General features: G+C 40.9%; 1 protein-coding gene and 1 pseudogene across 1 annotated transcript; both read right to left on the bottom strand.

Annotated features, from left to right (window-relative positions):
* Positions 1-4,645: 4,645 nt before the first annotated feature.
* On the bottom strand, positions 4,646-5,462 carry LOC120401219 (annotated as a pseudogene).
* Positions 5,463-14,499: 9,037 nt separating this feature from the next.
* LOC120401251 (trace amine-associated receptor 4-like) lies at positions 14,500-16,277 on the bottom strand. The gene has a single exon (XM_039530954.1). The coding sequence runs from the start codon at positions 16,232-16,234 to the stop codon at positions 15,191-15,193; it is 1,044 nt and encodes a 347-aa protein (XP_039386888.1). The 5' UTR covers positions 16,235-16,277; the 3' UTR covers positions 14,500-15,190.
* Between the last annotated feature and the right edge of the window lie 403 nt (positions 16,278-16,680).

Below are 16,680 nucleotides of genomic sequence, written 5' to 3'. Positions count from 1 at the left end.
TTAAATGAAACAAGCACAGAAATAGTTTCCTTACCTTGTCAAATCCCTTTTTTTAAATCTTTCCTTTTAGTTTTTAGTAGTTTACATGTAACACAGTACTGTACTGTACAACATTTGCTTTTTTTTTTTTTTTTGGTCTCTGCTGGCTGCTTATGTATTTCTAGTTCCAAATGAGGTTTGTGATTGACTGGGCAGTTTGTAACTCTGGTGTTTGTAACTCTGAGGTTCTACTGTAATAAAATTAAAGTGATGGAGTTTGAAGGTGGCGACTATGTGTGATAGTGTGCACACACATATATACATAAATGTACACATGTTATCTATATGTTATTAGAGTTTGGGAGTTTCACAGTGGTAAAATAAGGAATTGTATTCTGCCAGTAATGCCAACAAGAGTTCCTGGCGACATCATAAACCACAAGACTCAAGTTGTTGGGAGTTTCTCATGCTACAAGGTCTCCACATTTAATTAGATGCTTAGAGTATGTATACGTCAGGGACTCATTCTTCAACAGAATACAGATTTTAATCAAACTGCCCCATCTGCAAGTCCCATTTCTTCCTCCTTTCAATTCTATAGGTCCATATCCCTTCTCCTGTTTTATTTATCCCCCTTTATTTGTCCCTCACATATTCCTGTTTTTCTTTTCTTTCTCTCAGCTTGTCAGGTTCATATAAAGCTATTTCTGGACCAAAGAGCACATGAAAGCTTTCTGGCATACTTTTCTAATATCCATTGGATACGCCATTGTATGATAAGAACATGAACATTTGCCATTATAAACATATTGCAGGTTTACATCAGGTATGCCCAGCTGATACTAAAATGTAGCTTTGTTATAGTCTGTATCCTATATAATAACCCTGTAGTATGAATGCCCCAATAGGCAATTATGCTGTGTGTATGCTTAACATTTTGTGATCTTTCTCCTTTTTACACCAAAGATATAGAAAGTATCGTATCTATTGTAGGCCAAAACCTTACCCCATTAAAGTCATTGAGAGTTTTAAAAATGACTTTGATGGAATTAATATTAGACCTTATGTCTAATAAAGTTTATTCATACAAGCATTTAAGCATGTGTATAACTTTATTCCAATGAACAGGGCTACTGAAATCAGTAGGTCTAGCCACCTGTGAATAAGAGTGTTTGCAGAAAAGGATCTTAGTATAGTATCTTGCTTTAGTACTTTGAAATGATATATGACATTAACATGCATAAGAAATATCACAATGTTTGCTCAGTAACAGATTTTGTAAAAGTAAACTCTCAGAGACTGCAATCTCATGAAAACAACTTTCTAGTCCAGCCCTGCAGTCCTCACATTGGTAATTATCAGCTCACCTAATACCATTTACAGATGTTTTTATCTGTCATTGGAATAACATAAATTATTGATGATACAGCTGTTCATCGCTAGACAGTTTCTCAACGATCTTGCCACACATTTTAAGATTCAATTGACTTCTTTATTCTACATTGTGGATCAAGTTATTCTTATGATACAGAGACAAACATTTCCTCTGAATGAAACACTAGAAAACTTTTTGTCATTACAGTCATTCCATTGTTGAGATTGGAAAATCAAATAAATTGCAGTTCTTCTAGTACTTTACAAAATGCAGTTGGTTACATCATTACATGGGAGTAAAAGATGGTTTACCTGATATCTCTCTATAATTCATCTCTTCATAGAAAACATTTTTGGCTGTGATTTTTGCTTTTCTTTCCAGTCTCATTTCAGTTAGAAAATCTTCCAATCCAAATCAATGAACAGTTTTAGAGTTTATCTGTAAAATGTGCATAATTTTTTTTCTTATTACCTTACAAAGCTTCTTTGGTTGCTTTTTTCTCCATTAGACTCCTTTGTGGCAATTCTCAATGAAAATGCATTTGATTTTTTTCCTCTTTTCTTATCAGATTAACTGGGATGCTGCTAGTATATATACAACAAAGAAGACCTGTAGCTGTCTCTGGTGAGTTCACAAGTCTCCTATCGTGTCTTTACTTTGGCAGATTTACTCTGTAACTCTTCTCTGCTGCTGCAGCTGAAAAAAATTATGCACAAACAATCCAGTGAGGAGATTATTTGATTTGGTTCACAGCCACATTGGAAATGGGAGGATGAACTTTACAACTACTTAAATATGTTAAATATAAAGCCACGGGAGGTCTTTTAAATTATAACATAAGATTTATGGGACAGGGGCTGTCATTTACTCTGCTGAGTAGGGCTGATAGAAAATAATCTGTCAAAACTGTATTTTGTTGGAAAATTCGGTTTTTGGCTAAAGACATATTTTTTTGCAATAAGCGTCTGTTTTCAGTGGAAATTTCCAATTTCTCATCCAAAAACTTAATGGCAACAAGCGAAAATATTTCATCCCAAGTTCAAAATACTTCAGATCTGAAATGCTGCCACAGGGTTTCATGGGAATTGTAATTAGAGTGCCTGACATTCCAATTCTCCTCTCTCCACACTCCATTCCAATTTCCACAGCCAGACTTCATCTCCCATAATGCACCATGGCCATGGAACTCTATTCTATATAACCTCTACTCAGCCAGAGGGGAGACTGTGGCACATCACAGAAGATATAGTCCAATGAGGGAGCACAGCCTGTAGAGGAGAATGGGGCCTGAGGCACTTGAACTAGAGCACCCAGGAGGCATTAAAGTAGCAAAGAACCTAAGCATTTTCCAACTGAAATGAATGATTTTTCATTTTCATTGATATTTTCCATGGGGAAATACCCTTCTTTTCTAATGTCGATGGGACCCTAACCTGTCTGAGAGGTCTCTATGTTCTATTGCAATGTAGATGTTAAATTATAATAATTAAGTCTCAATTGAGATAAAAGAAAAAAAGCAACTAGTGTAATGACTTCTAAAACAGGGGAATGCCTCATAAAAGAAAGGGAATCCAAAGATGATCAGTTACATCTAGGGATGGGCAAAATATGCTAGAAATTATAAGTGTCTTGTTCTCCTTTTTCCATTTCACAGTTCAACCTTTGACCATTTCAACCCCTGAAACATTATGAAGGGTCCTGAATGATCGTTCTCACCATGTGTCTCTGCACATCTAAATTCAAGCCACAACTAGACACACAAGTAGTGAAATACCACAAGGCAAACCATTCTCACTGTATCCTTAGCTCTATCCAAGGCCTCACTTCAGGAGACCATCCCTAGTGAGCAAAGCACTAAAGCACTTACTTCACTTTGAACACAAGGTTCGGTTCTACTGAGTTAAACAAATGCTTAAGTTGCTCTGCTGAATTAGAACTCAGAACAGTAAGTAACACATAGGTGAAAAGAAAACTTGTTCTTGTGAGATTTTCAGCTAAGGATTCATACCCCAGCTATTTGGATTGCTTGGGTATTCTTTAATTTTCTTCTAGCCTGAGTATGTAGCAGAAAGGCTGATATGTGCTGCCCACTTTTACTTGCGTTTATCTGTGGACTCCAGAAAGGTATATAAAACACCAATCCAGAACAGTTCATACTGTGAGAGGATCATACAAACCATGCAGAGGTATTTACAGGCGAAAATAATATATCCTTGCCATAAGCAGGCATTGTATAAATCTACAGGGATTGATGAGTTACTACATCTTTTAGCTATAGTATGTCAGAATAAGGAAGGTTAATGAACAGAACACTTGTTTGAACAAAAATTGTTGGATCTGCAGACAGCACCAGTCTCTACTGGGACAGGCAGAGCAGGAGTCATGATTTCAGAACAATTCACAGATATGTTGTCAGACTATCAGGCACAACATGGTGCATGGAAGAAATAGGCTGATTTCTGTTCAGCACACATTGAAGGTTATGAACAGTTATTTTTTGTGTATAGGGATTGTGTATGAATAAGACTATTATGTAGTGAATTTATTTATCACCAAGGGAGAGTCGTGGTGGTGGGGTACTGGCCTAGTGGTTGGAGCAGAATCAGAAAAAGGACTGGGGATTACAGTGGATGAGAAGCTGGATATGAATCAGCAGTGTGCCCTTTGCTAAGAAGACCAACGGCATATTGGGTTGTATTAGTAGGAGCATTGCCAACAGATCGAGGGAAGTGATTATTCCCCTCTATTCGGCACAGGTGAGGCCACATGTGGACTATTGTCTTCAGTTTTGGTTCCCCCACTACAGAAGGGATGTGGACAAATTGGAGAGAGTCCAGCAGAGGGCAACGGAAATGATTACTGGGCAGGGGCACATGACTTTCGAGGAGAGGCTGAGGGAACTGGGGTTATTTAGCCTGCAGAAGAGAAGAGTGAGGGGGGATTTGATAGCAGCCTTCAACTACCTGAAGGCGGGGTTCCAAAGAGGATGGAGCTCGGCTGTTCTCAGTGGTGGAAGATGACAGAACAAAAAAAGCAATGGTCTCAAGTTGCAGTGGGGGAGGTCTAGGTTGGATATTAAGAAACATTATTTCACTAGGAGGGTGGTGAAGCATTGGAATGGGTTACCTAGGGAGGTGGTGGAATCTCCATCCTTAGACATTTTTAAGGTCAGGCTTGACAAAGCCCTGGCTGGGATGATTTAGTTGGTATTGGTCCTACTTTGAGCAGGGGATTGGACTAGATGACCTCCTGAGGTCCCTTCCAACCCTAATATTCTATGATTCCATAATTCTATGGTGGGGTAATGAAATCTAGAAGACAGTCTACCATGGTGTCTATAGTAAAGGGCAGCCAGCAAGGAGATAGATTCCTATATCTGTACCAAGAGTTTTAGCTGCCTTTTTTCCCCTCTTTGATGCTCCTAAGTGTAGCCCAAATCCAGTACTCTTGTTCATGTTGCTTATCTGTCTAGCTTGTCTGTTTGCCACAGTAAATATTTTCACATACAAAGTTATCTTTATGAGGCAGGGGAAGAAGAAGAGAGGGAAGTTCAACCAGGCCCAGAGCTTGTTGAACAGCAGCTGACATCTACCAACACAGGGCATGTCTTGTAAGAAATGGCCCAACCCTTCTTCAATTGCATTGGTATAGAGCAAGACAAAAGTATAAATCCTGGTGACCCCCCACCCTATCGCTATATATACGCATGCCACTCTTACGGTAAACTTAGTGGGGTAGAGCAAAGGATCACAGATAGCATAGTGATGATCAATGGAAATAAAATACAAATGAAATATAGAGGTCAAACAAAAGACAGAGTCCAGAAAGATAAGCAGCCTACAAAAGTCATCTCCAAAATACCAGCAGCTCTCCACAGATCGGCTAGTGCTGAAGGGCAGCACCATTATCCACAGGAGGAGATCTGCAAGGGCCAGGGAGAGTAGTAAGAAGTTGGTGGAGGTATGTAGGGTTTTGAAGTGGGAGACTGCAATCACCACCATCAGATTCCCCATGTAGATGACCAGCTGGATGCCAAAGGGGTGAAGCGTTCATAGCACAATGGAGTGGACACCACTTCATTAGCACCTGGCTTTTGGACAGAGCTCATTTCTTCCTTACCAGCTGTCTCCACCTTCTGCAGCTCTTCCACACTTCCAATAAATGATTCGACTTTTAACGGAGATTCAGACAGTTTATCTTCTATGCGAAAAATAATAAGAAAGTAAGTTAGCCAAGAAAGAAAACCACATGTTTATTAATACAAATGAAAAAGGCCAGTTTTTTGATAATTTGCATATGACTTTTAAGGCAAAGTTTTTCATATATATTTTCCTTTTACTTTCTCAGTCAAAAATATTTATTTATGCAATCACTTGGAATAAATGAAGGAAATATAGTAAAGTTAAACCCAAAAGGAGATAGAGCAAAAATGGTGCCATAAAAGTATACTGAGTCCCAGTCTCTGCAAGCTGGGGTGTATTAACAGATCTTTCAGCTGACGCTATAAAATAACAAATTAGTTCTTGTGAATTTCCACTGGCAGGTTTCCTTAAAGTAGTTTTTGAGAAGTTTTCAATCGGTAATGAAAATAATTGTTTTTACTGTGAGTCTAACTAGAAACTGTTTGCTTCTTATGGTCAAATTATCTTTTCTTATGAAAATAGCTATGTCATATGGCAGATGAAAAATTCCAAAGGGCAAATTGCTCATTTTATATACTTCCAGTTAGAGATGAATGTAGAAAACCAGTATAAGACTGAAAATTCCACACTCAAGTAACCAACTGTAATGAATAATAGACTTCCTAAAACACTAGCACTACTTTTCTCCCATGTCATTGCTATGTAACTCCTTATTCGATAGGAAAAGTAACCATAATAAATAAATCTGTACACATGAGAATTTTCAAAGAGTATTTTTAATGAATCATATAATTAACCAATCTGATTTTAAACACACACATTAGTTATGTTTTTAAAAACTACATTATGATAGATGTATTTAAATATATACTTTCTGTTTGTTTGTTTTTTCCAAAATCACTTAGGTTGCAGCCAGAATTAGTTAATTTCTGAACAAACACACACAGAATGATACTGGATCTCTCTTAAGTTCAATAAAGTATAATTATAAAACTATGTTTATAAATCAGTTGTACATACAGTAAAACAGAATCACCTATTGTTGTCTCATGTGATCTATATTACAGTGAGTAGATCCCTCTTCTAATGATGTATAAATTGGCATACCTGAGAGGTGGGAAATTAGTCAATGCCTTATATAATCCAGATGGAGAGATTGGTCCCCTTCAGATGAATAACATGCCCGAGGGAGTGCTCAAAACATTATTTGTTCAAGAAAACATTATTGCTTTTAAAGAACAATGAGTCTTAAACACACTCATGCTCACTTGCCCATAAAATCTTTAGACCCCTTTCAGGGGACGCTGATGAGCTTTCACTTGGAAGGATCCTTCCATCCCCATTCTTCCCTGCAGGTTCCAGGCCCGCTTTGACCTATCCTCCACCATGCTCAAACAGACTCCCAATGTCCATCCCTTTTACCCCAAAATCCAAGCAACAAATCACAATGCCCTAGGATCTTCCATATTTCCCAGTGAGAGCATGCCTTGCCCTCAAACTCACAAGTTCCTGGCAAACTGAGATTTTCTCATCACCCAGAAAAGGTGATTATTACAACCTTCCCTCCCCTTAGACGTTCTGACAGTCTCTTGGTTTTATCTGACTCAGAGTAAGCTCCCAGTTCCACAAAATAGCCTGGTTTAATGTGACTCTAGACACTCTCCTCAAGACTATCCAGCAATGTGCTCCAGGCTTCCCACAACATAGCTGTGAATTTTAAAACAGGCTTCTGGCTCCCAGACAAAACCCTTCATATTCACAAATCCCTTCCTGCTCCTGATGACAATTTCATAATCCCATCACTACTCACAAATCTGTCACAGACTCCCAAAAATACCTTTTCTCACCTGGAGTATCCTCACAATATCTGCTTCCTTGACCTGCAGCTCTAGGTTCCTTATGTGCTCCCTAAACAAGATCTTTGCCATTCTTCCTCCCTACGTCTAGTCTCCTTACTAACACGCCTTCAATTGCACATAGCCTTTCTTCACCAGAACCCATCTCCCATTTCCTTGATGCTCCCTTGCCTCTCATTCCCTCTGCTCCTGCCAAGTGTTTTCCAAGTGCACTCTATGCCAGAGCAAACAAAAGTGGGAAAGGAAGTGCAGAGGTCCCACAGAGAGATTGCCATGGCAAAGGTGGAAGGCACATCTTTTATGTGGATTTTTAAGAAGGGATTACGCTGAAGTTGGAGTCAGTTCTTATCTTTTTCAACTGGTACACATATTCCATGGCAGAACTCCAGAAGTGATGCTAGGTCCTCTACCTGAGTGGGAAAAAAATCTTCCCCAAAACTTTTTAAATAAAGGCCAAGGCCTTACAATTTTTTCAATGTCTTTTAAAATGTTACAGTTGTGTTTTAGCAACATTATGAAAACTTCTGTATAAAAAAATTATAGTGAAAAAATTGTGAATTTTGCATAACTTTACAAACTGCTAGACAAAAAGATTGCTACAATGTCAATCCAAACAATGGACTTTTTTATGTGTGTTCATCAAAAAAGTGTAGATAGATAGATAGGTAGATAGATTATCAAAGGTTTTTATGGGCTTATCAGATTACTAATATAGGATATATCTGTCTTTGTTGTTTTGTCATCTTCACTATTTTCATATTCTTCTAGGTTTTACTATAAAATGAATTCAAGGTCTCTTTCCAATTCCAAGTGTGAATGTATCTACATCAGAATAATAATCCTGTCTAGCTATCTATATGTAGGGACTACGGCATGGACAGTTACTTCTAATTGTTAGAATCAGGAGCCTGGAACCTTGATCAGAGTCAGATGCCAACCCAAAGGTCAGATCCAGAGACGGAATCAGGAGTCATATCAAAGGTCAGAACTAGAGTCAGAGTGAGGAGTCAAGCCAGGGATGTGGAGCAAGGCAGGAAAGCGGAAACAAGGAACAGATGCAGAAGTGGGATAAGGAGGGCAAGAACCAGGCTGGACGACAGGGCTTAGGAATCAGGCAAGTACACAGAAACCATCAAGCAGCTATTCAGGGATTCATCTAGTTTCTCAGGAAACTTCCTGGACCTGTTTATGTAGTGCGTCCCAGCCAATCAGTGAGGCTGGATGACTCCCCCAGTCATGAGCTTTGTGGACAAGGCCTTTGTGAGCTAGAGCTTGGCCGGACTTCCACTGGCTCAGGTGAGTGGCTGGATGGCGTCCATGGTCTGAGCACTGGGGTTTGAGGTTTGCAAACTCTTACATCACCCCTCTCCTCTTCAAATATGTGGGCAGTGGTCTGGGTTTTCCATGGTGTTTTTTGTGGAAAGCTTTTACCAGATCAGGAGTCTTGATATTCTCGCCTGTTCCCAGGAGCACTCTTCAGGACCATAGCCTTCCCAGTCTACATGATACCAGAGTCTACCTTGCCTGATCCTGGCACTGAGGATCTCATGGATGATATACTCACCCTGGTCTTAAAAACATACCAGCGGAGGGTGGGATGGTGTTTGGGAGTGGTGAGGGAATGGTGGGCTTCAGGAGTGATACATGGAAAATTGAGTGTATTTGGAGAGAATGAAGTAATTTCTGTTCAAAGGTAACTGGGTTAATTTGCCAGGAAATTCAATAGCTGCCAAGGGATTGATAACCAAATGTATGAAACAGCCTGTTCTTGTGTAGGTTTTTCATCAAGTGGCATACCTTCTGGCTTACCAGAAGTGTGGACCCCTCCTGTCGTTGATGATCCTTACATGGTTTCTTGGCATCCTCCAGGTGAACTTTTAGGTTATCTTGGGGATGACATGTCGTTGTGTCTAGTCTAGGGCTCCTGGGTTGTGGGAAGGTGTGGGTAGCTCTGGGGAGAACCCATAGTTTGAAACAAAAGGTCTTTGCCACATAGAAACGTGTTCTGCTTTGTACACAAACTTTGTACACAAACCATTGTATTCAAACACTGCCTGAGCTAGAAGCAAGGCCAATCATTCTGGTGGAGGTTTATGAAGCACCAAAAATACTGCTCTCAAATCTCATTGGTTCTCTCTACTTGACTATTTGTCTGAGGATGTTAGGCAGCAAAGAAGCAGGAGTGGGTGCCAGTGCAAAGGATGAAGTGTGCCATCTTTCTGAGGTGGTCCATTACTGACTGAATTGTTGTGAACCCGCTGGACTCAGGCAGTTCACTTCAAAATCTAAGGCAGTGACTGTCTAGGATCCAGGTGGAGTCCTGAGGGATTGCAAAAGACTGAAGTGTTTATTGTGTGACACGTTGGAGTCAGGGCATACATTGCAAGAGGCCACATAGGCCTGCAATGTGGCTTGAATGTGAGGCCACCAGAAGACATGAGAGACTAGGAGCTGAGCTTTAAAGCAGCCAAACTGCCTGGTGGGAGTCATAACATATTTTTAGGGTTAGAGGCCTTGGAGGCCTGGTAGGAAAACATATATATGCCCTAATACATAGATTTCCCCATCTTGGACGTTGTGGGGTTCCTTACTTATGGCTTCCTGCTCATCAGGAGGGTGTTAGGGGGCTTATTCCTTCACCCTCTCACTTCCCTGGTCCTTCTCGCATGAACAGAGAGCAACAATACCCGAAGTCCAAAGGTGCAAACAATTAGATGTTTTTTGGGGTGAACTTCCAGCAAGCATGATTCCAGTTTCCTTCCTTAGTGTCCCCCTTCCCAGCTCTGACACCACAGAGCCTTGCCTGTGTCCCTGTTCCTGTTCCCATCCCCTGTTCCCATTCCCCCTTTAGCAAAACATGATCCCAATTCCCCCATCCCCAGTCCCTGTTCCTATTCCCCCCACCTTCCTGAGTGACTGCAGACTATATAGTAAAACCTGAGTTTTGCTTAGCTATTCCTTAACCAATCATTTTACTGAAATTTAATTAACCTATCCTAACATATTGTAACATGGTTATTTAAACATTTATATTCCACCACCTTCATTGGTTTACACCCAACAAAATTAATTATACAGCAGACAGAAACAATCACAGAATCAGACAGAAACCATGCAAATAAACATACAAAACAATACAGAAGTGAGGATTTCAGAACTACATCTATATAGGCATAAGGGTTTTCCAGCTGTGTCTATTGATAAGTGAGTTCTTGCCAGACAGGATGCTATTTTCTAGGCTCTTCTGTTTCTCTGGAGGTGATAGAAATATCAGGGCAGGATTGTATTCCTAATAGCCCAATAGCACCTTATTTCAATGTGACTACTTTGGAATGTGAGGATGTGACCATATATTTCCCAGCTTATGGCTGACTAACTACATCTTAGCTGAAGGCCTTAGCCTGTCACAATAAGAGAAGGCCATTACACAGACAGTGATCTTCGATTCTTTCTTTTATATCTCTATAACTAGCTAAGTGATAAGAATACACCTAAATTCTTAAAGTATAGGCCTTTGCAGACAGGCCTGAATATCTATATCCTAACAGAGGGATTCCATTGTCCAAAGCTGATCGTATGAGGATGACAGGATCTTGGCAGGGAGACATATCCATTAAGTTATGAGGCTTGAGGATGCGGGCGGTTTTAAGGTTCAAGTCATTTAGGCCAGCGTAATATTTGCCCTTCTGGGACAATGTGTCGGCCTTGTTTTTTTGAATCCTGAATGATGAGAGATTACAAAATCAAAATACAAAAGGAATAATGGCTACTAACATTGTCAATGATTGAGGGTCTTGGCAGATATTCAAAGTTCTTATGATTGGTTTATACCTGGCTGGGATACTGGGCCCCTTTCAGATGGTGGCACCACTCTTTGAAGGCCTTTTTAATTGCCAGGAGATTTTTGTCCAAATTTTCATAATTTTGCTCCACAGGTGTGAGTTTTCTGGAATAGAAGGCTCATGGATGTAGCCATTGTTGAGGACTGTGCAAGTTGGAAGCATCTGCTTCAATGATGAAGACTTGCATGGTATTGGGGTGGATCAATATGGGAACAGTGATAAATGTGAGTATTAACTGCTCAAGACCTGATGGGCCTTTATGGAGCAGGCCAGTGAGAGGAGTGATCCACTCCAAGAATTTCAGGATGAACCGGTGATAAATGTTCATGAACCCCAGGAAACATTATAGTTTATGAACATTCCATGGTACGGCCCACTAAAGACTGTCTTTATCTTATGTGGGTCCATCATGATACTAGTAGGAGACATGATGAACCCTAGGATTCTATGACATTGTGACCTGCTTCATGGCATCCATACTCCACACATAGTCCAAGGCTTCCATCTTTCTTTTTAATAAAGAGGAGTGGTGCCTTGGAAGGCAAAGTGGACTTACGAATAAAGCCCTTGGATAGGTTCTCCTGAAGGTAGGTTCACAATACAGCTAGAAATGGCAAATATATGCTGAGTGCTGGCATCACCAGATGACTTTGCCAGGCCAGCTTCCCTGGCATGCAACTGCTGGGGAACTACTGCGCACTTCATATTTCCTGGGGTCAAGCAGTGCAGAGTTCTGAGAAAAATTCAACTTAGTTCACATCAGCTGATAAGGGGGTTGTGGCAGGCCAGCCATTAAATATCCATAATCAGAGGGAAATGCGGGGAATTGATGGCACCGAACTATAGAATATCTCGATGCTCTTGGATATCAACCTCAAGAAGAACCATTTCCATGTCCACTGGCCCAGAGGATAAGAGGGACCTATCATGAACTTTTATCAGCAGTTCATCAAAGTCAGGAGTCAAGCCTGGGGTATAGCATAAGCCATCGTCAGGGGTAGGGCATAAGATCAGGGATTTGGAGTGAAGCAGGAAAGCAGGAACCAGGAACAGAAGGGGGTTAGAGATGAGGAGGGAAGGAACCAGGAACAGGCAGGAAGGAAGGGCTTAGGAGGAAGGCAGGGAAGCAGGGTCTGTAATAGGAGCCAGCAAGTGAATCACTTAGTTGATTATACAAATTCCCATGCCTCTTTCTGGTTTAAGTAGTGCTTCCCAGCCAATCAGAAGGGCTAGACATCTCCCCTAGTTTAGGAGCATTACGAGTGGGACTTTTTGTGAGCTGGAGCTTGGCTGGCCCTCTTCTCAGCTGCTCTGATAAGCTGGTGGGTGGTGACCACAATCTATGTACTGGCTGGGGGCCCATGGGCCTGGTGTTGCAGCTCGCAATCCCTCACATTATCTATATATGATATTTCTAAAGTGTTTGTCACCATTGTATTTAGGTAGCAAATATAAAACCTATAGACAGGTTTTAAATGACCAAAGCAACTTCAATTGTCCACTTCACCATTATACATTTGGGTTTTTTTTTCTTTCCTCCCATTTTATTTCTGTCTGTCTCTCTCTCTTTCTGCTTCCTCATCACCTACTGGCCATGTGACAGGAAACCATCTAATCAGTGAGAGAAGCTTTTCTCAAAAAAGGAGATGTGCATTATGTTCTGGAAAAGGTGAGACTTGGACTACACTTTCTTATATATATTTTTTATTTGCTTGAGCAAACAGAGGCATCTGATTTCGAATGCAGTCAATATGGCACATTTTGTGTCAGTTTTTCAAAGAGTGATTCAGCTGCTGCACCCACAAAAATGTGCACACACCTGCACAATACCTAACAGAACATTACACAGTTTTTGCAATATCATGCCCATGGATATGCCATCACCTGATCTATGTATGCAAATATCCACTTAATTGAGCAAATGGAGTGGGAGGTTTGTGAGTGCATTGCATCCATGGACATTTTTGCCTGCACTTTCAATACACCCTCTGTTGATAATTTAGTTGTGTATGTTTAAACAGTACAATTTTAAATAACAATCTGCAAGCAGAGAGCAGAGGAGGTAGCGGTCCACTCACAGGCTCCAACTCCACATCTATGGAAAAAAATTAGCAGGTGTTTAGCATCCACCTGCAGCCAGCGGCTCCCGCTCCCTCCAGCGCTTCTCACTTGCTGGCGGCCTCACTGATCAACTCCTCTGCCTCCATCCCAGTGTTTCCCGCCCACTGTGATCAGCTGTTCCCCAGCACTGGGAGGGTGGGGGATGAGTGGGGATGGGGCGTGCTTGGGGGAGGGGCGGAAACAGTCAGGGTGGTGGTGGAGCAGGGGTGGAAAGAGGCAGGGTGGGGCTAGGGACTTGGGGGAAGAGGTGGAGGGAGGGAGGGCTTCAGGTGGTGGGAGGGAGCGAGGAAGTTGGTGCCTATGAGTGCACTGGCATTGCCTGTTAGCTTCCACATCAGCTATGGGTGCAACCAACTAGACAAATACAACAGAAATCTGACCAGCAAAGGAAATACAAAAGGTATGGGAGAGAGATTGTCATACAGCATTCTTTTTCTTTTGCAGGCAATTCTTGAGACTTAAGGCCTTATTGTATAATAATAAAGTACTCATTCTGTCAGTTATTTAGGAGCCAGAAACAGCTTTAGTCAAAAAGCTCTTAAGAAGAGTCACACTAATTATGGGTGTTTAAGATCATGAAAACTCTGCAAAAAGATGTTTGTTAATGAGAGACCCATTATATCCTCTCCCCAGAGTTCACTCATTCTCTTTGCTGTTTTACTGCATTTTGCTGCTGAGGGAACGTGAATCTCACATGGGAACCCTCAAAGAAAAACAGCTTCCATAGGTCTATCCCCTGAGCGCTGTCTGATGTCTTGCGCAGTGTTCAAGGTTTTTTAAAACATTGTTTAAGCATCTGTCAAATCACACTCCCTATATAAACTAAACACTGAAATTATTTTAAAAAGTCACTTTGAATCTGGGAAAAAAAGAAGATGCTAACATGTTGTGTAGCATGGGCACATTAAAGGCAAAATGGTAGACTTCCTGAATAACAAAGACTAAAAGACCAGATTCTCCAGTCTGCTTAGTCCTCCATAAGTGTAAGCAGGACAAAGTGGCCTTAAAGCCTTTGGAAGTGGCCAGCCTAGAGTTCCCTTTAAACAAGGAAATTTTGCATTGGCATAAAGCTGGCAAGGGTAGCACAGCTGCCTCCTGCACCAACTGCTCCCACACCACAGTGCCCGGCCTAAAGAGAGGGAGGATGCAGTGGGGGTGGGACAGTGATCCATTATGTCCAATCCTCCAGTGGCTTAATATCACTGTACAGAAATAACTTGCATTGGAGATGGGCAACTTCAGATTGGGGAGCTACAGCCAACTCCCTGTGGGTCTTATCTCTAATGAAGCCCTACATGTCTAAGTATAGAAAGGCCAGTATAACCAGCCTCACTGCATTCCTTCCCAGCTCCCCAGTGTCAGGGGCCATGTCGGGGGCAGCAGGGAAAAAAAGGGGATGTTCTGGAGAGGAGTTATACAGAAGCCTTGCCATGTGCGGAGCTGACAACAGGAACACTGGTCACCAGCTTCTGGGGGCTGACAGTGGGGCTATCAGCAGCCCGAGGCTCCCACTGTCAGCCCCCAGTGGCTGATAAAATTGCAGGGGAAGCCTAATATTGCAGGATCTGCAATTTCCGCAATATCGCAAATTAAGTAGGGCCTTAAATACCAGATATTTTATCTGTTTTTTATTTATTCCCAGTTTTTAAATTTTATCTTATCATTGTTGTCCCCATGGCCGTAGTTCACCATTCCTGTGCCAGTGGGAGCTGCGGGAAGCTGCAGCCAGCACATCCCTGTTTCTCCAAAAAGCATGTGCAGATTTTTGTAAATGTTGTCAATATAGGGCCCTATGTGCCCTATTCTAAAAGATCTCCAGAAATAGCATATGCATCTATTAATGTTAATCCATTCATAAAAGCCCTACCTGGCTAACTAAGTATTTGAGGGAAATAAAGTAAGAGTAGAGGAATCTGGTCTGAAGATTGTACCAGTCACAATCATTTTAAATGCTTTGCGAAACCAAGAATAAAATAAACCATAAATGATTGGATTACAAGTAGAATTGAAGTATGCCAGCCAGAGGAAGGCATTGTACAAGTCTTCAGGTGTTGAGAAGTTAATAAAAGGATCAGCTATCATAAGAATAAAGAAAGGCAGCCAACAAAAAACAAACACCCCCATAACTATACTTAAAGTTTTAGTTGCTTTGTTCTCTTTTTTTGTGGAGATTTTGTTTTTCATTGCAGAGACACATTTTATTGCACTGGGGATTTTAGCAATTTGTCTTGAATGCTTTCTTGCCACTGTAAATATGTGGACATAGATGCCCATCATCACTGTGCCTGGGAAAAAAAAAGCTATAAGAGAAGCCATCACTCCCCAGAGCTTGTTAAGTATGAAGGCACAGAAACCACAGCAGTCAATGGAAGTCACACATTCTTCAGTGCCAACAATATTCAACTCTGAGAAAACTAAGCCAAAAGCCAATAAGAATGGGACAGACCAGCTAATTAATACAAATAGTACTATCACAGGGATAGTTATTTTGGTGACATAATGCAGTGGGTCACAAACTGCATAGTAACGGTCAACAGAGATAAAACAGAGATGGAAAATAGAGGTGGTGCAGAACATTATATCACAACAAGTATGGATTTTGCAGAAGAGGTCTCCAAAATACCAGCATGACTCTATAGACCTGATCATACTGTAGGGCATAACCATGAAACTAAGCAAAAAGTCGGTAGTTGCCATGGAGCAGATCAGGAAGTTGGTTGGAGAGTGAAGCTGTTTGAAATGAGCGATGGAAATGATCACAAGCATATTTCCACCCATTGTGAGCACTGTTGCTCCCACCATGAAGATGTACATAGCCCAAAGACTGATTGTAGACCTTACATTTCTAGGACATGAATTGTTAACAGAGTCAAAGCAATACTGCACATTCTGTGGACTCCAGAGGTTGGATGAATTCATGATCTGAGATCAACGACAGTAACTTTTTCAAAAGTATTACAATACAGCCAGTCCTGGGGAAAAAGAAAAAATAAACAAAGTGACATTAACAGTAGCAACATCTGCAGACCTGTGTTTCAGATTAGTTGATTAACACCTAACATTAAAAATAATGGGCCTTATTCTACTCTCAGTTTCAAGAACATCAAATCAGAATGATTCCCATTTACTTTAGAGGAGTTATTCTAGACTTACACCAGTATAAGAGATAGCAGAATTTGGCCCAATGCTAACAAAAAAGGAATGGGCTGAATCATTTCCTAAATCATTTTGAATCTTAAGGTGCTCAAAAACATTTAGTAATATTGAATATTTTTGCTATGGATTATACATTCAACACTATTAGCGCTATGATGATAGGTTTGCAAAATGAAAGCCTCAAACACATGACACTCACCAGATTTCCA

Source organism: Mauremys reevesii, linkage group 3, assembly GCF_016161935.1.
Source record: "Mauremys reevesii isolate NIE-2019 linkage group 3, ASM1616193v1, whole genome shotgun sequence".
NCBI lineage: Eukaryota > Metazoa > Chordata > Testudines > Geoemydidae > Mauremys > Mauremys reevesii.
The sequence above is the reverse complement of the archived record's forward strand: the minus strand, read 5'-3'. Positions and strand labels throughout refer to the sequence as shown.

What these genes read in the sequence shown, in the direction of transcription:
- LOC120401251 (XM_039530954.1), bottom strand. Translation starts at nt 16,234, where the DNA reads ATGAATTCATCCAACCTCTGGAGTCCACAGAATGTGCAGTATTGCTTT.